Below are 13,268 nucleotides of genomic sequence, written 5' to 3'. Positions count from 1 at the left end.
TGGTTTTTATTATTAGAGTGTAGTTCCACTTTAGGGCACTTTCACACTGAGGCGTTGGCTGTAAACTAGCAGCGCTTTACCGTTGTTTTAGAGGTGCTTTTTTAGAGCTAAAAAGAATGTAAAGCACCTTCCCTGCCCAGGTGTACACCATGTCTGGATCCCCACTGTGAGCTTTAAAATAGAAGTGCGGGATTCAAAAATAACAAACATTCATACTCACACCTATGTAGATGCCTGGTCTTCCGAGGAGCTTCAGTTTACTGTTAGGAGAAGACTGCCTCTGCTGTCCACTGTTCCTACGCACGTTATATGCACTACTACTTAAGCAGTGACTTTCCGATGTCAGTTTGGATCCATTTGTTTCCCAGTCCTGCATCCATCTTTATGGTTTAGAGCAGGGGTGTCAAACTCAATTCTATCATGAGCTGCATCAGCAATGCATTATGGTTACCCTCGAAAGGGCTGGGTGTATATTTAAGACTATATACATTAATCCGGGACTTTCTTTTCTCAGAAAATAGGTGCATAAACTCAACCAAGCCACCTGCTGAACTGCATCAAATGGTGGGTGTGGCCAAACTGCCATAACAGTAGGAGGATCTTAAAGGGACAATAAATACCAAGAGTGTGTTATTTGCAGAGTTCAGGGGTGCTCTATGTACAGAGTGCAGAATTCAGGGGTGTGCTACGTACAGAGTTCAGGGGTGCGATACGTACAGAGTGCAAAGTTCAGGGGTGTGCTATGTAAAGAGTTCAGGGGTGCGATACGTACAGAGTTCAGGGGTGCGATACGTACAGAGTTCAGAGGTGCGCTACGTACAGAGTTCAGAGGTGTGCTACGTACAGAGTTCAGAGGTGTGCTACGTACAGAGTTCAGAGGTGTGCTACGTACAGAGTTCAGAGGTGTGCTACGTACAGAGTTCAGAGGTGTGCTACGTATAGAGTTCAGAGGTGCGATACGTACAGAGTTCAGGGGTGCGATACGTACAGAGTTCAGGGGTGCGATACGTACAGAGTTCAGGGGTGCGATACGTACAGAGTTCAGGGGTGCGATACGTACAGAGTTCAGGGGTGCGATACGTACAGAGTTCAGGGGTGCGATACGTACAGAGTTCAAGGGTGCGATACGTACAGAGTTCAGAGGTGTGCTACGTACAGAGTTCAGGGGTGTGCTACGTACAGAGTTTAGGGGTGCACTGTGTGCAGCGTTTAGGGGTGCACTGTGTGCAGAGTTCAGGGGTGTGCTATGTACAGAGTGCAGAGTTCAGGGGTGTGCTACGCACAGAGTGCAGAGTTCAGGGGTGTGCTACGCACAGAGTGCAGAGTTCAGGGGTGTGCTACGCACAGAGTGCAGAGTTCAGGGGAGTGCTACGCACAGAGTGCAGAGTTCAGGGGAGTGCTACGCACAGAGTGCAGAGTTCAGGGGTGTGCTACGCACAGAGTTCAAGGGTGTGCTACTGAGGAGTGTGCTACATACAGAGTACAGGGTTTAGGGGTGTGCTATACACAGTGTGAAGGGTTCAGCTCTTTTTCACAGGCTGTTCACATCTCACTTCCACCACTCCTTGGCTTTGATCTCTGCACCACTGTCCCCCATCAACCACCTCTGCACACATCTCCCTCCACAGCCCTCATCTCCCACCTAAAAAAACATTCTTTTTTTAGCCACCTTCCGGCTGAAAAAAAGGCCCTGGCTGCAAGGGCCACATGAAATGACCTGGTTGGCCGGATTCAATCCACGGGCCTTGTGTTTGACACGTGGTTGGCATTGTTGTGGGCGGAGAGTTCGATATACGTTATTCAGGCACGTCAAGATATATTATTCTGTACTTGCAGAGTTTTCAAAGGGATAAACCAGGGGGAATATATGTGTACTGCAGAGGCGTATTGGTATGTTGCCTTGCCTGGACATACACTTTAAACAGGCTCCTATTTCTCTTCTCTACAGAACAGGTTGCCCGCTACTTACGAGTGGTGATCTCTTTGATGCGCTCAGCAGAGTTATGGCAGCCCTGTACAATTTGTCTGGTCCACAGTGAGAGGTCTCTGCTGGTCTCCACTCTGAACAGGTGAGTCTCGATCCCTTGCCTGGAGCCGGTACGCGTTGCAAAGGAAAACTCCGTACCAAACAGAGAAGACCCTTTCCCTGGTCCGGAGTGGACTAGCCTGCAATACAATAGAGAGTTGTGAAGTATTAACTAGAAACAAGGAGGCATGCCTCAAACTATAGAATTCATTAATGTTTTATTTACTAATTCATAAAATGCTGAAACAATATACTTCCTACAGCTGCTTACAGTGCAGCATTTACAGCTGTCCTCTGAATATTAGTCAAATGTTACACTACAGGACAATAAATTCTTTATGATGGCAATAAACACAGTTGGAAGGTACAATAGGCCAGAAATTAAAAGTTTAATACCTTTCTACACTGACCACATTGACTCCAGAGTTTGTGCATTGGAGGGAAATTACAGTGCAAGCTCCTCTGGGGAAGGATGATTGCGACAGTCTGTGTGTGCCCTTTAAAGCTGTATTTGCACATTACAATCTGATTGTACAATCGCTGCATAATCTTCTTAGATTTAGCAGAACTACACAGTGTGATGACCTAAACAATTCACTTTCTTTGAACTCAGTTAATCATCTTGTACTACTTTGGTTGATGGTCTAAAGCAGGTTGACCAATCAGACTGTACTGTGTGTGGTCAGTTTATGACTAGGTCACTGTCATAATAAGAAGTATGAGAAATCAGAATTCCCAACCAAGGTTCCTCCAGAGGTTCCTTGATGTTGCACGTGGCCAACAGCCCCTGGCAAAGCCAGCTTCATGACTCCAGTCATCATTTAGCTGTCTGTAAGGGTATCATTCTGAAGACCACTGTAAGGGTGACATTTTTTCATGGGCCACCAATATAAAGGGCGTTTCCCACTGGCTACCAATAGAAAAGGCGTTTCCCATTGGCCACTAAAAGAAAGGGTGTTTACCGCTGGCCACCAATGACACCTTTGAGAAAGTCAGGAGGGACGCAACGCTTAAAAGGGGCCAAGCAGAGTAACGTCACCACGCATTACAAAGCGCCATCTTGGATTCCTGTGGGAAGTGTGCAATAAAGAGCAAAGTGTGGATGTTCTGCTTTTTATGACATGATTCATTGTAAGTGCATTTTTATCTTTTTAAAATAATATATATATATATATTTTTTTTTATGGTTTTACACAATGGAACCCTCTTTTTCATTATATGAATTGCCAGGGATCTGAGTATACCTTAAGGTAGATGGGAACCGATGTGTACAGGTGGATACCGATTTGTCCATGAGAAGCTTCCTGGGTAACCATTACATTTGAGTGCTTAAGACCTCTTATATGAAAAAAAGTGAGGTCCATCTTCTAAGGTGAGGGCACACCTTGAGTGGCACGGTGGTGTATTTGTTGGCAGTTTGAACAATCTTTTGTTTCTGTGGACTGCTCATTGAATACTTAACAAAGGACACTAAGTTTTTGAGAACACTTGATATTTTTATTTTGTCAACTGTAATTGCTAATAACGCATGGTACATACACTATATTACCAAAAGTATTGGGACGCCTGCCTTTACACACACATGAACTTTAATGGCATCCCAGTTTTAGCCCGTTGGGTTCATTATTGAGTTGGCCCACCCATTGCAGCTATAACAGCTTCAACTTTCTGGGATGGCTGTCCACAAGGTTTAGGAGTGTGTCTATGGGAACGTTTGACCATTCTTTGAGAAGCGCAATTGTGTGGTCAGGCATTGATTTGGATAAGGCCTGGCTTGCAGTCTCTACTCTAACTCATCCCAAAGGTGTTCTATCGGGTTGAGGTCAGGACTCCTCCACCCCAAACTCACTCATCAATGTCTTTATGGACCTTGCTTTGTGTCCTGATGTGCAGTCATGTTGGAACAGGAAGGGGCCATCCCCAAACTGTTCCCACAAAGTTGGGAGCATGAAATTGTCCAAAATGTCTTGGTATGCTGACGCCTTAAGAGTTCCCTTCACTGGAACTAAGGGGCCAAGCCCAACCCCTGAAAAACAATCCCACACCATAATCCCCCCTCCACCAAATGATTTGGACCAGTGCACAAAGCAAGATCTATAAAGACATGGATGAGCGAGTTTGGGGTGGAGGAACTTGACTGACCTTCCAGAGTCCTGACCTCAACCCGATCTTTGGGATGAATTAGAGCCGAGACTGGGAGCCAGGCCTTCTTGTCCAACATCGGTGCCTGACCTCACAAATACGCTTCTGGAAGAATGGTCAAACATTGCCATAGACACACTCCTAAACCTTGTGGACAGCCTTCTCAGAAGAGTTGAAGCTGTTATAGCTGCAAAGGGTGGACCAACTCAATATTGAACCCTACAGACTAAGACTGGGATGCCATTAAAGTTCATGTGCGAGTAAATATATTTGGTATTATAGTGTATGTTAACGTATGTCATTAATTGTATTAATGTGTTTTTGTGGGGTTTTTGGGGAGATAATTAGAGCGGTTAACTACATTTTCTTCTGATTTTTAACTAATGTAAGCATAGAAACATAGAACAGTGATGGCAGAAAAAGACTGAGTAGTCCATTGAGTCTCCCCATTTTTTTATTTTTTTTTTACGTTCACTTTGTTGTCTGAGTGTAGATCTATTTTTCCTAATCAGCAAACAAATTTGAGCAGGGGTTCCCTTAGGCCAAAAAATTATTTCAAGGGTAAAAAAAAGGTTGAGAAAGCTGCATTATATCATCAGCTGGGAAAGCGTTGTTTAAAAATCTGTGCTATACCCAGACTCTTGCGTTAAATATAAAATGAAGTGGTGTTTATCAGGGAGGTGCTCGGTTCCTTTCAAAAATGTTGGCACAGTGCATTATAACTGTTTCAGTGTGACATTAAATACACCCTGTACATCCCGAACCTGCAATTATACTTTTGTGCTTGCAATAGGAGATGTTCTCCGTGATGATCCACCTGACACGTCTTTGTTTCACCGCCAAGAAAATATTACTCATTACAGATGAGTCTTCCTGCTTACATTTAGATGCCTTGAAAGAAATGACAGAGAGGACGGCTAGAGAAAATATTTATTGCCCCCCTTCTTTTTAATTCTAAAATATAGAGATTTGGGATATTCTGGAAAAGTGACATTAACCCAAGTCTCATGAACAAAAGAATCCCCACTTCTCATCACAGTCCGGTCCCCCTCATTTTTATTCATAGCTGCTGGAGGTCACTTAGTGTGAGGTTTTTCGAGACTGATAATATGGAACCAAAACTTAAGCTGGCCATACATGGGTCAGTTTTTTCGATCAACCTGCAGGCTGATTGAGAAAAACAGAAAGGATTCCCTCATCCATCCAAGCGAAGCGGATGGAGGATTCCTCCCCACTGTGCTATTGTATCCCTGAAGTAAGGACTTCTTTGCTGTCAGAATACACTGATCGGTGTTGCAGCCAATTGGCTGCAATGCTGAACAAACAAAAAATTATCCAACAAGCCCGTTGGTAATAGTCGATCATTAGATCAGCTTCTCATGAATGGGAATGGCCATAAACGGACTGAAACTCGACGAGCCACTGCTGAACCAGCCAACTTGGATTCATCTATGGCTGGCTTTAGAATAACAGCTCCGCAAGCATGTGTAAATGTAAGGAAGTCTTAGCCAAGGAACTGAACTTTTGTGACACCTATTAGAGGTAAGGAAGCTAATTGAACAAATAGCAAAATTACTTCAACATTATAAAACAAGGATCACCAAACTGCGGCCTGCAGGTCAGATGTGGCCCTTTGCTTGCCTATGTCTGGCCCTTGGAGCACTATTCCTGCCACTGAGCCCAACAATGGGGTAGTATTTCTTCTACTGACACCAAAGACAGGCACTATTCTTCCCACTGACACCCAATGGGGTACTATTTCTCCCACTGACACCAATTATGGGGTACTATGCCTCCCTCTAATGCCCTGTACACACGGTCGGATTTTTCAGACGGAAAATGTGTGATAGGACCTTGTTGTCGGAAATTCCGACCGTGTGTGGGCTCCATCACACATTTTCCATCGGAATTTCCGACACACAAAGTTTGAGAGCTTGCTATAACATTTTCCGACAACAAAATCCGTTGTCGGAAATTCCGATCGTGTGTACACAAATCCAACACACAAAGTGCCACGCATGCTCAGAATAAATTAAGAGACGAAAGCTATTGGCTACTGCCCCGTTTATAGTCCCGACGTACGTGTTTTACGTCACCGCGTTCAGAACGATCGGATTTTCCGACAACTTTGTGTGACCGTGTGTAAGCAAGCCATGTTTGAGCCAACATCCGTCGGAAAAAATCCATGGATTTTGTTGTCGGAATGTCCGATCAATGTCCGACCGTGTGTACAGGGCATAAGACCAGCAATGGGGCACTATTCCTCCCACTGACACCAACAATGGGGTACTATTTCTCCCACTGACACCCATGATGGCTTACTATTCCTCTCACTAACACCAGCAATGGGACACTATTCCTCCCACTGACATAAAAAACGGGGCACTATTCATCCCATTGACACATCAATGGGGTACTATTTCTCCCACACCAATGATGTATTTTTTTTTCACTCCCACTGACCACCAAGCCTATGATATTTTCTACTCCAACTAGCTTTAGCCTAGCCCCTCTAAAGTCTGAAGGGCAGTGAACTGGCCCTTTGTTTCAAAAGTTTGGAGACACCCGTTATAGAACAAGTCCAATTGAATGTGGCTACCATGACTTGGATTAGTGAGAACCTTCACAGACATAAAGGTACACCTGGTCACTAAAAGAAGCACCTGGGACATACCTGGTAGCTATGAGGGGGTAGGTGTGCACAGGACTGTACCAGGCCTCCTTCATACGAGGCATACTGTCATACATCAGTAGGTCCTTTTCTGTGACAACCAGTAAAACTTGCTTCCACTGCTTTTCATTCTCTCCCGGGACCTGAAAAAAATTATGAAAATTATGCATTTTGCTGTAAGAAAATACTTATGAAACATTCTCATATTTTCTGTGTTAATTTATTTTTTTTTAGTAAAAAAAATAAATAATTTTTCACATGATTTTTATACTTCTAAATATGAATTATACTTGTTAATGTTTTGTAGGTGGGCTTGTGGACATTAGAGCAGGATTTCTCAACTAGGGGTCCATGGAACCCAAGGGTTCCTCCAGAGGTTGCTAGGGGTTCCTCAAGCAATGAACAAGGTCTGCCTCTCAGATAAGTTCCCACTGACACCATAGGGGGAAATCTTCCCAATGACCACAAGTGTGAGGAACATTCTTCCCACTGACCATCCCCATTAATGTATCATGAGTTGTAGATATAGTAATTTTTAGCAGGAGTTCCCAGAGAACAAAAGTTATTTCAAGGGGTCCTCTGTGTTGAAAAGGTTGAGAAAGGCTGCATTATAGGGTGTTCTTATGAGTATGGATGGAAGAATAGGACGCTGTGTTGGTTTGTCCTTGGCTTTGTAACCACATGACTCATATCTACCACTGTTCAGTGACCCAAAATGAGAAAAGACACAAACAAAATTTATTGTACGACTGGCTATTATGTAATTCCCACAAATAGAAATTGTGAATCCCAATGGGTTATCAGTCCAGAGTTTATGCACTGCCATTATACACTGTATGCTATAAGAGTTGACAAGGCTCTTGACTGGGGTCTTAAAGACGACCTGTCCCCCTGGACTGGACAACTTTATCATTAAATATTGATCAGAACATGAGACAAAGTGGAGTTTAATGGCCATAGCAGCCTTTTATTAACAAAACAAATAACTATTACCAGGTCAAAACCCAATCTGAATAAGGTCCAAGGTCCTTTGAAGACATTTTCCATAAAATATCTATCTGTGTAATTCGTAAAAATAGGCCTCCAGTTGCAACATAACTTGAGAACGATTGCACCAACAGTGATAAATGTAGATTCAAACTGAGAAATAAAACAACTGGTTTCCTGGCATTTAAGCACACATAGTAGAGCTGCACGATTAATAGTTAAAGAATCGCATCGTGATTCTACCCCCCTCACGATCTTAACACGGCATTTTCCTGATTCTATACAGAGTTCTCTGCTCACAGCTAACAGCTGTCTAAAAAAAAAAAAAAAAAAAAAAAAAAAAAAAACAGGCAGCCTGCCAAGTTTATGACAACAGGATAAGAAGAAACTCCTCCTTTTAGATCACAGGAATGAACTTCGGTCTGTAAATAAGGGAAGTTTAACCACTTAAAGACTAAACTTTTTTCTGACACTTGTATACAAGTTAAAATCTGTATTTTTTGCTGGAAAATTACTTAGAACCCGCAAACACACACACACACACACACACATATATATATTTTAGCAGAGACCCTAGAGAATAAAATGGCGGTTGTTGCAATATTTTATGTCACACTATATTAGTGCAGTGGTCTTTCAAACACAATTTTTTTTGGAAAAAAAACACCCTTTAATGAATTAATAAAAAACTAAACAGTTTTAGTTAGCCCAATTTTTTTGTATAATGTGAAAGATGATGTTACGCCGAGAATCGTGATCTTTATTCTAAGCAAAAAAATTGTGATTCTCATTTTGGCCAGAATCGTGCAGCTCTAACACATAGTAAGGAGTGCCATACTCAAGACAGGTCCCTACCTAATATGGATTCTTGACCCAACAAAAGAAAGGTCTAGTTGTATCAAAAAATGATAAAACTTTCCTTTGTTTAAAGTGTTGCATGACTGAGTAATTGTCATTCAAGTGTGAAAGCTGAAAAATGGGCTGGGCAGGAAGGGGGTGAAAGTGTCTGGTATTGAGGTGATTAAGGACCTTGCAAGCCTGCCAGCTGCTTTGATTCTCATAAATACACACCCTATTATAAAGGTCTCTGTAAAAAGAACAGAGGTACCTCTGCTACAAACTGACAATTTTCCTCCCTTTAAATTCTACATGAATACGCATGGTTTTGGAATCGAAAAACCAACAAGCTCATAAAGGCTTAATGATCAGGTCTCCAGAAACTGACCATATAGTAGAGCTGCACGATTAATCGTTAAGAAAGATTCTTTCCCCCTTGCGATCTTAACAAAGCATTTTTCCGATTCTATTCAGTTCTTTGCTAAAGCCGACAGCTGTCAAAAAAAACAAAACAAAAAAAAACAAACAAACCAGGAAGTCTGCCAAGTTTCACAACATTCCTCAACTGCTGAGCTAACTATAAACATTGTAACGGTTTGTTCTTTAGATCAAAGGAATGAACTTCGGTCTGTAAATGAGGGAAGTTTAACCACTTAAAGACTAAATCTTTTTCTTACACTTGTTGGTTTCGAGTTAAAGTGGTTGTATAGTCTATTTTTTCACTTTTACCTACAGGTAAGCCTATAATAAGGCTTACCTGTAGGTAAAAAAAAATATCTCCTAAACCTGTACGGTTTAGGAGATATTCCCCTTGCTATAAGCCGCTGACTGCAGCGGCGCATGCGCACAGGGGTTTTCTCGGCTTCAGCCACTCACAGCGCTGGAGCCGCGATACCCGGAAGACACGCCGAGGCAACATGTCAGCTACCTCGGCGTGGACCAGGTAAGATACAGACGCCTCATTCTAAGGTAAGTATTTCATAATGAGCTAGTATGCAGTGCATACTAGCTCATTATGCCTTTTGCCTTACAGGGGTAAAAAAAAAAAAAAAAAAAATGTCAGCGGGTACACAACCGCTTTAAAATAATTTTTTGCTAGAAAATTACTAACCCCAAAACATTATATATATATATTTTTTAGCAGAGGCTATAGAGAATAAAATGGTGGTTGTTGCAATATTTTGTCACATTGTATTTGCGTAGCGGTCTTTCAAATGCAATTTTTTTTTTTTAAATACATACTAGTTTAAAAAAAAATAAAATAAACAGTAAAGTTAGCCCAATTTTTTTGTATAATGTGAAAGATGATGTTACGCCACGAGAATCATGATCATTATTCTAAGCAAAAAAAATAGTGATTCTCTTTTTTCCCAGAATCGTGCAGCTCTACCATATAGTGTATAATCTTTAACATGTTAAAGTACATTTCAAAAATAGTTTTTAATCTATTTACATTGTAATGCTTGGTGATCCTGCCATGAAAGTCATTGTTTTGACATTTCCTGTTATGGGGTGACAACTGACTCCCAACTGTTTCATTTGTTGTCTCCCTGTCACACATCCCCTTAATGAAGAACACAAGTGGCTGTGCTGACAGGCATGGTCCTATGTTGTCACTATCAGGAAACCCATCCTGAGAAATGTCATACAGCCATCCCCGGAGAGCATGTAGACTGGAAGTGGCTGGAAAAGGCTGCAGGAGAACAGCAGCACTGAGAGGCAAAAAGGTTGGGAATTGGGGAAAAAGGTAAAAAAAAACTGTTTATGATATATATTTGGGGTTAATTTACTACAACTGGAGAGTGCAAAATCTGGTGCAGCTCTGCATAGAAACCAATCAGCTTACAGTTTGTTTGTTTTTTTGTCAAAGCTTAGCCACTTCCGGACCCCCTGCCGCACATTTACTGTGGCAAGGCGGCCCGGCTGCGGGAAATGAGGTACCTGTACGTCGCTTCTTGCAGTAGCCTCTAGGGGTGCGCGCTGATTGGACAGAGGGGGAGCCAATCAGCGGGTCTGGTGGATGTGATGTCCGCCGGCCACCCGCGATCATTCCCCAGAGGGGCAGAACAGCGATCTGCCTATGTAAACAAGACAGATCGCCGTTCTGACAAGGGAGAACATAGAGATCGTGTGTTCCTGCTAAGCAAGAACATGGATCTCTGTGTTCTCCCAGTCAGACCATCCCCCACACAGTTAGAAAGCACTCCCTAGGAACACACTTTGATCGCCCCTGATGTTAACCCCTTCCCTGCCAGTGTCATTAGTACAGTGACAGCCCATATTTTTTAGCACTGATCACTGTATTAGTGTCACTTGTCCCCAAAAATGTGTCAAAAGTGTTAGTTCATTGTCTGTTTTGTCCGCCGCAATGTTGCAGTCCTGCTAAAAATCGCTGATCGCCACCATTACTAGTAAAAAAAATTTAAAATTTCCATAAAAATATCCCACCATTTGTAGACGCTATAACCTTTGAGCAAACCAATCAATATACACTTATTGGGATTATTTTTTTACCAAAAATATATATTGGTCTAAACTGATGAAGAAACTAGATTTTTTAAAATTTTTTTTGAATATTTATTATAGCAGAAAGTAAAAAATATTGTTGCTGTTTTTTTGTTTATAGCGAAAAAAATAAAAACTGCAGAGGTGATCAGATACCACCAAAAGAAAGCTCTATTTGTGGGAAAAAAAGGACATCGGTTTTATTTGGATACAGCGTCGCACGGCCGCGCAATTGTCAGTTAACCACTTCAGCCCCGGAAGATTTTACCCCCCTTCCTGACCAGCGCACTTTTTGCGATTCGGCATTACTTCGCTTTAACTGACAATTGCGCGGTCGTGCGATGTTGTACCCAAACAAAATTGACGTCCTTTTTTTTTCCCATAAATAGAGCTTTCTTTTGGGGGCATTTGATCATCTCTGCGTTATTTTTTGCGCTTTAAACAAAAAAAGTGCCAATTTTGAAAAAACACAATATTTTGTACTTTTTGCTATAATAAATATCCCCATTTTTTTTTTTTTTTAAAAAAAAGCTAATTTTTTCTCAGTTTAGGCCGATATGTATTCTTCTACATATTTTTGGTAATAAAAATCGCAATAAGCGTATATTGATTGGTTTGCGCAAAAGTTATAGCCTCTACAAAATAGGGCATAGTTTTATGGCATTTTTATTATTATTATTATTTTTTTTTTTTTACTAGTAATGGTGGCGATCTGCGATTTTTATCGGAACTGCGACATTATGGCGGACACATCGGACACTTCTGACACATTTTTGGGACCATTGACATTTATACAGTGATCAGTGCTATAAAAATTCACTGATTACTGTAAAAAGACACTGGCAGGGAAGGGTTTAACACTAGGGAGCAATCAAGGGGTTGTGTTCCCTAGTGTGTGTTCTAACTGAAGGGGGGAGGGGACTGTGTAGGGGAGATGACAGATCGCTGTTCATACTCTGTATGAGCAGACGATCTGTCTCTTCTCCCTTCAGAGAACCGGAAACTGTGTTTACACACACAGATCCTGGTTCTCGGTGTGTCATCAGCGATCGTGGAAACCCGGCGGTGATCGTGACCACCGAGCACTCGCATCGGCTCCGAGGGAGAGCAGCGGGCACGCGCGTGCCCCTAGTGGCCACAGGGCGAAGCGACGTAACATAACGTTGTTTTGCCCTGCCGTGCCATTCTGCCGCAGTAAAACTGCGGTGGCTGGTCGGCAAGTGGTTAAATGCCACCAAAAGAAAGCTCTATTTGTGGGATCAGAGACAGTGTCACTAGGCAGAACGGGGAGATGCTGTTTACATCAGCATCTCCCCGTTCGGCGATCGCGGGTATCCCCACGGCGATCGAGTCCGCGGGACCCGCGACTCGACTCACAGAGCTTCCCGCGCGTGCGCGCGCTGGCCGCCTCTTAAAGGGCAACGTACAGGTACGTGGTTTTGCCTGTACGAGCCCTTCTGACGCAGAATATCTGCGTGAGGCGGTCGGCAAGCGGTTAATAGAACAAGCTGAAGTTAGAAGCTGATTGGCTACCATGCACAGCTGCACCAGATTTTGCACTCTACGGTTTTAGTAAACCAACCCCTGTGATTTAGCAAGCTAAATATAATCTAGTTATGAGTTTAGTTCTGCTTTAAATGCACATTATCTCAATAGATGTGTTTGGGCAAAGCGCAGATTCGCTTTAAGTTACGATTTAAAAAAAAAAAAAACACGCATACACACATACATACATACATACATCCATACATACTCATCACTGAGAAACTGTGCAGTCCAGATTATGTTCAGATGTCACCAAGAGCTCCGCTGAGCCTGTTCTTCTGTACCAGGGGTTTGAATCTAAACACTGCTTGCAGGCATGTACTGAATTGATCACAGTAATGTAGAACAGGCCTCAGCCTTCTGGTTTTAATAGTAATTTACAGTGCGGGTACACACTACTGTGATTACCCACCCAGAGAACCTGCCAAAATTCTCCCACACAGCAAGAAGAACATCATGCAACCAGCACACAGTCCACTGCGGCCTCACCATACTGAATCATACACAGAGGACCTACTGTTTAGCCTTCCCAAACCCCAAGCTGCATAGTGCTTT

The 13,268-nt window shown here is 42.5% G+C and overlaps 1 protein-coding gene across 1 annotated transcript in view; it reads right to left on the bottom strand.

The window, feature by feature from the left end:
- SNTB1 (syntrophin beta 1) overlaps nt 1-13,268 on the bottom strand; it is a 224,428-nt gene that overhangs the window by 16,069 nt on the left and 195,091 nt on the right. The window contains exons 4-5 of the mRNA XM_073632204.1: nt 6,843-6,982; nt 1,970-2,166 (exon numbers count right to left, since the gene is read on the bottom strand). Of these exons, the coding sequence (XP_073488305.1) occupies nt 1,970-2,166; nt 6,843-6,982 (337 nt within the window). The remainder of the gene's footprint in view (nt 1-1,969; nt 2,167-6,842; nt 6,983-13,268) is intronic.

This window comes from Aquarana catesbeiana, linkage group LG05, assembly GCF_042186555.1.
Source record: "Aquarana catesbeiana isolate 2022-GZ linkage group LG05, ASM4218655v1, whole genome shotgun sequence".
NCBI lineage: Eukaryota > Metazoa > Chordata > Amphibia > Anura > Ranidae > Aquarana > Aquarana catesbeiana.
This window is presented reverse-complemented; position numbering and strand designations above follow the sequence as displayed.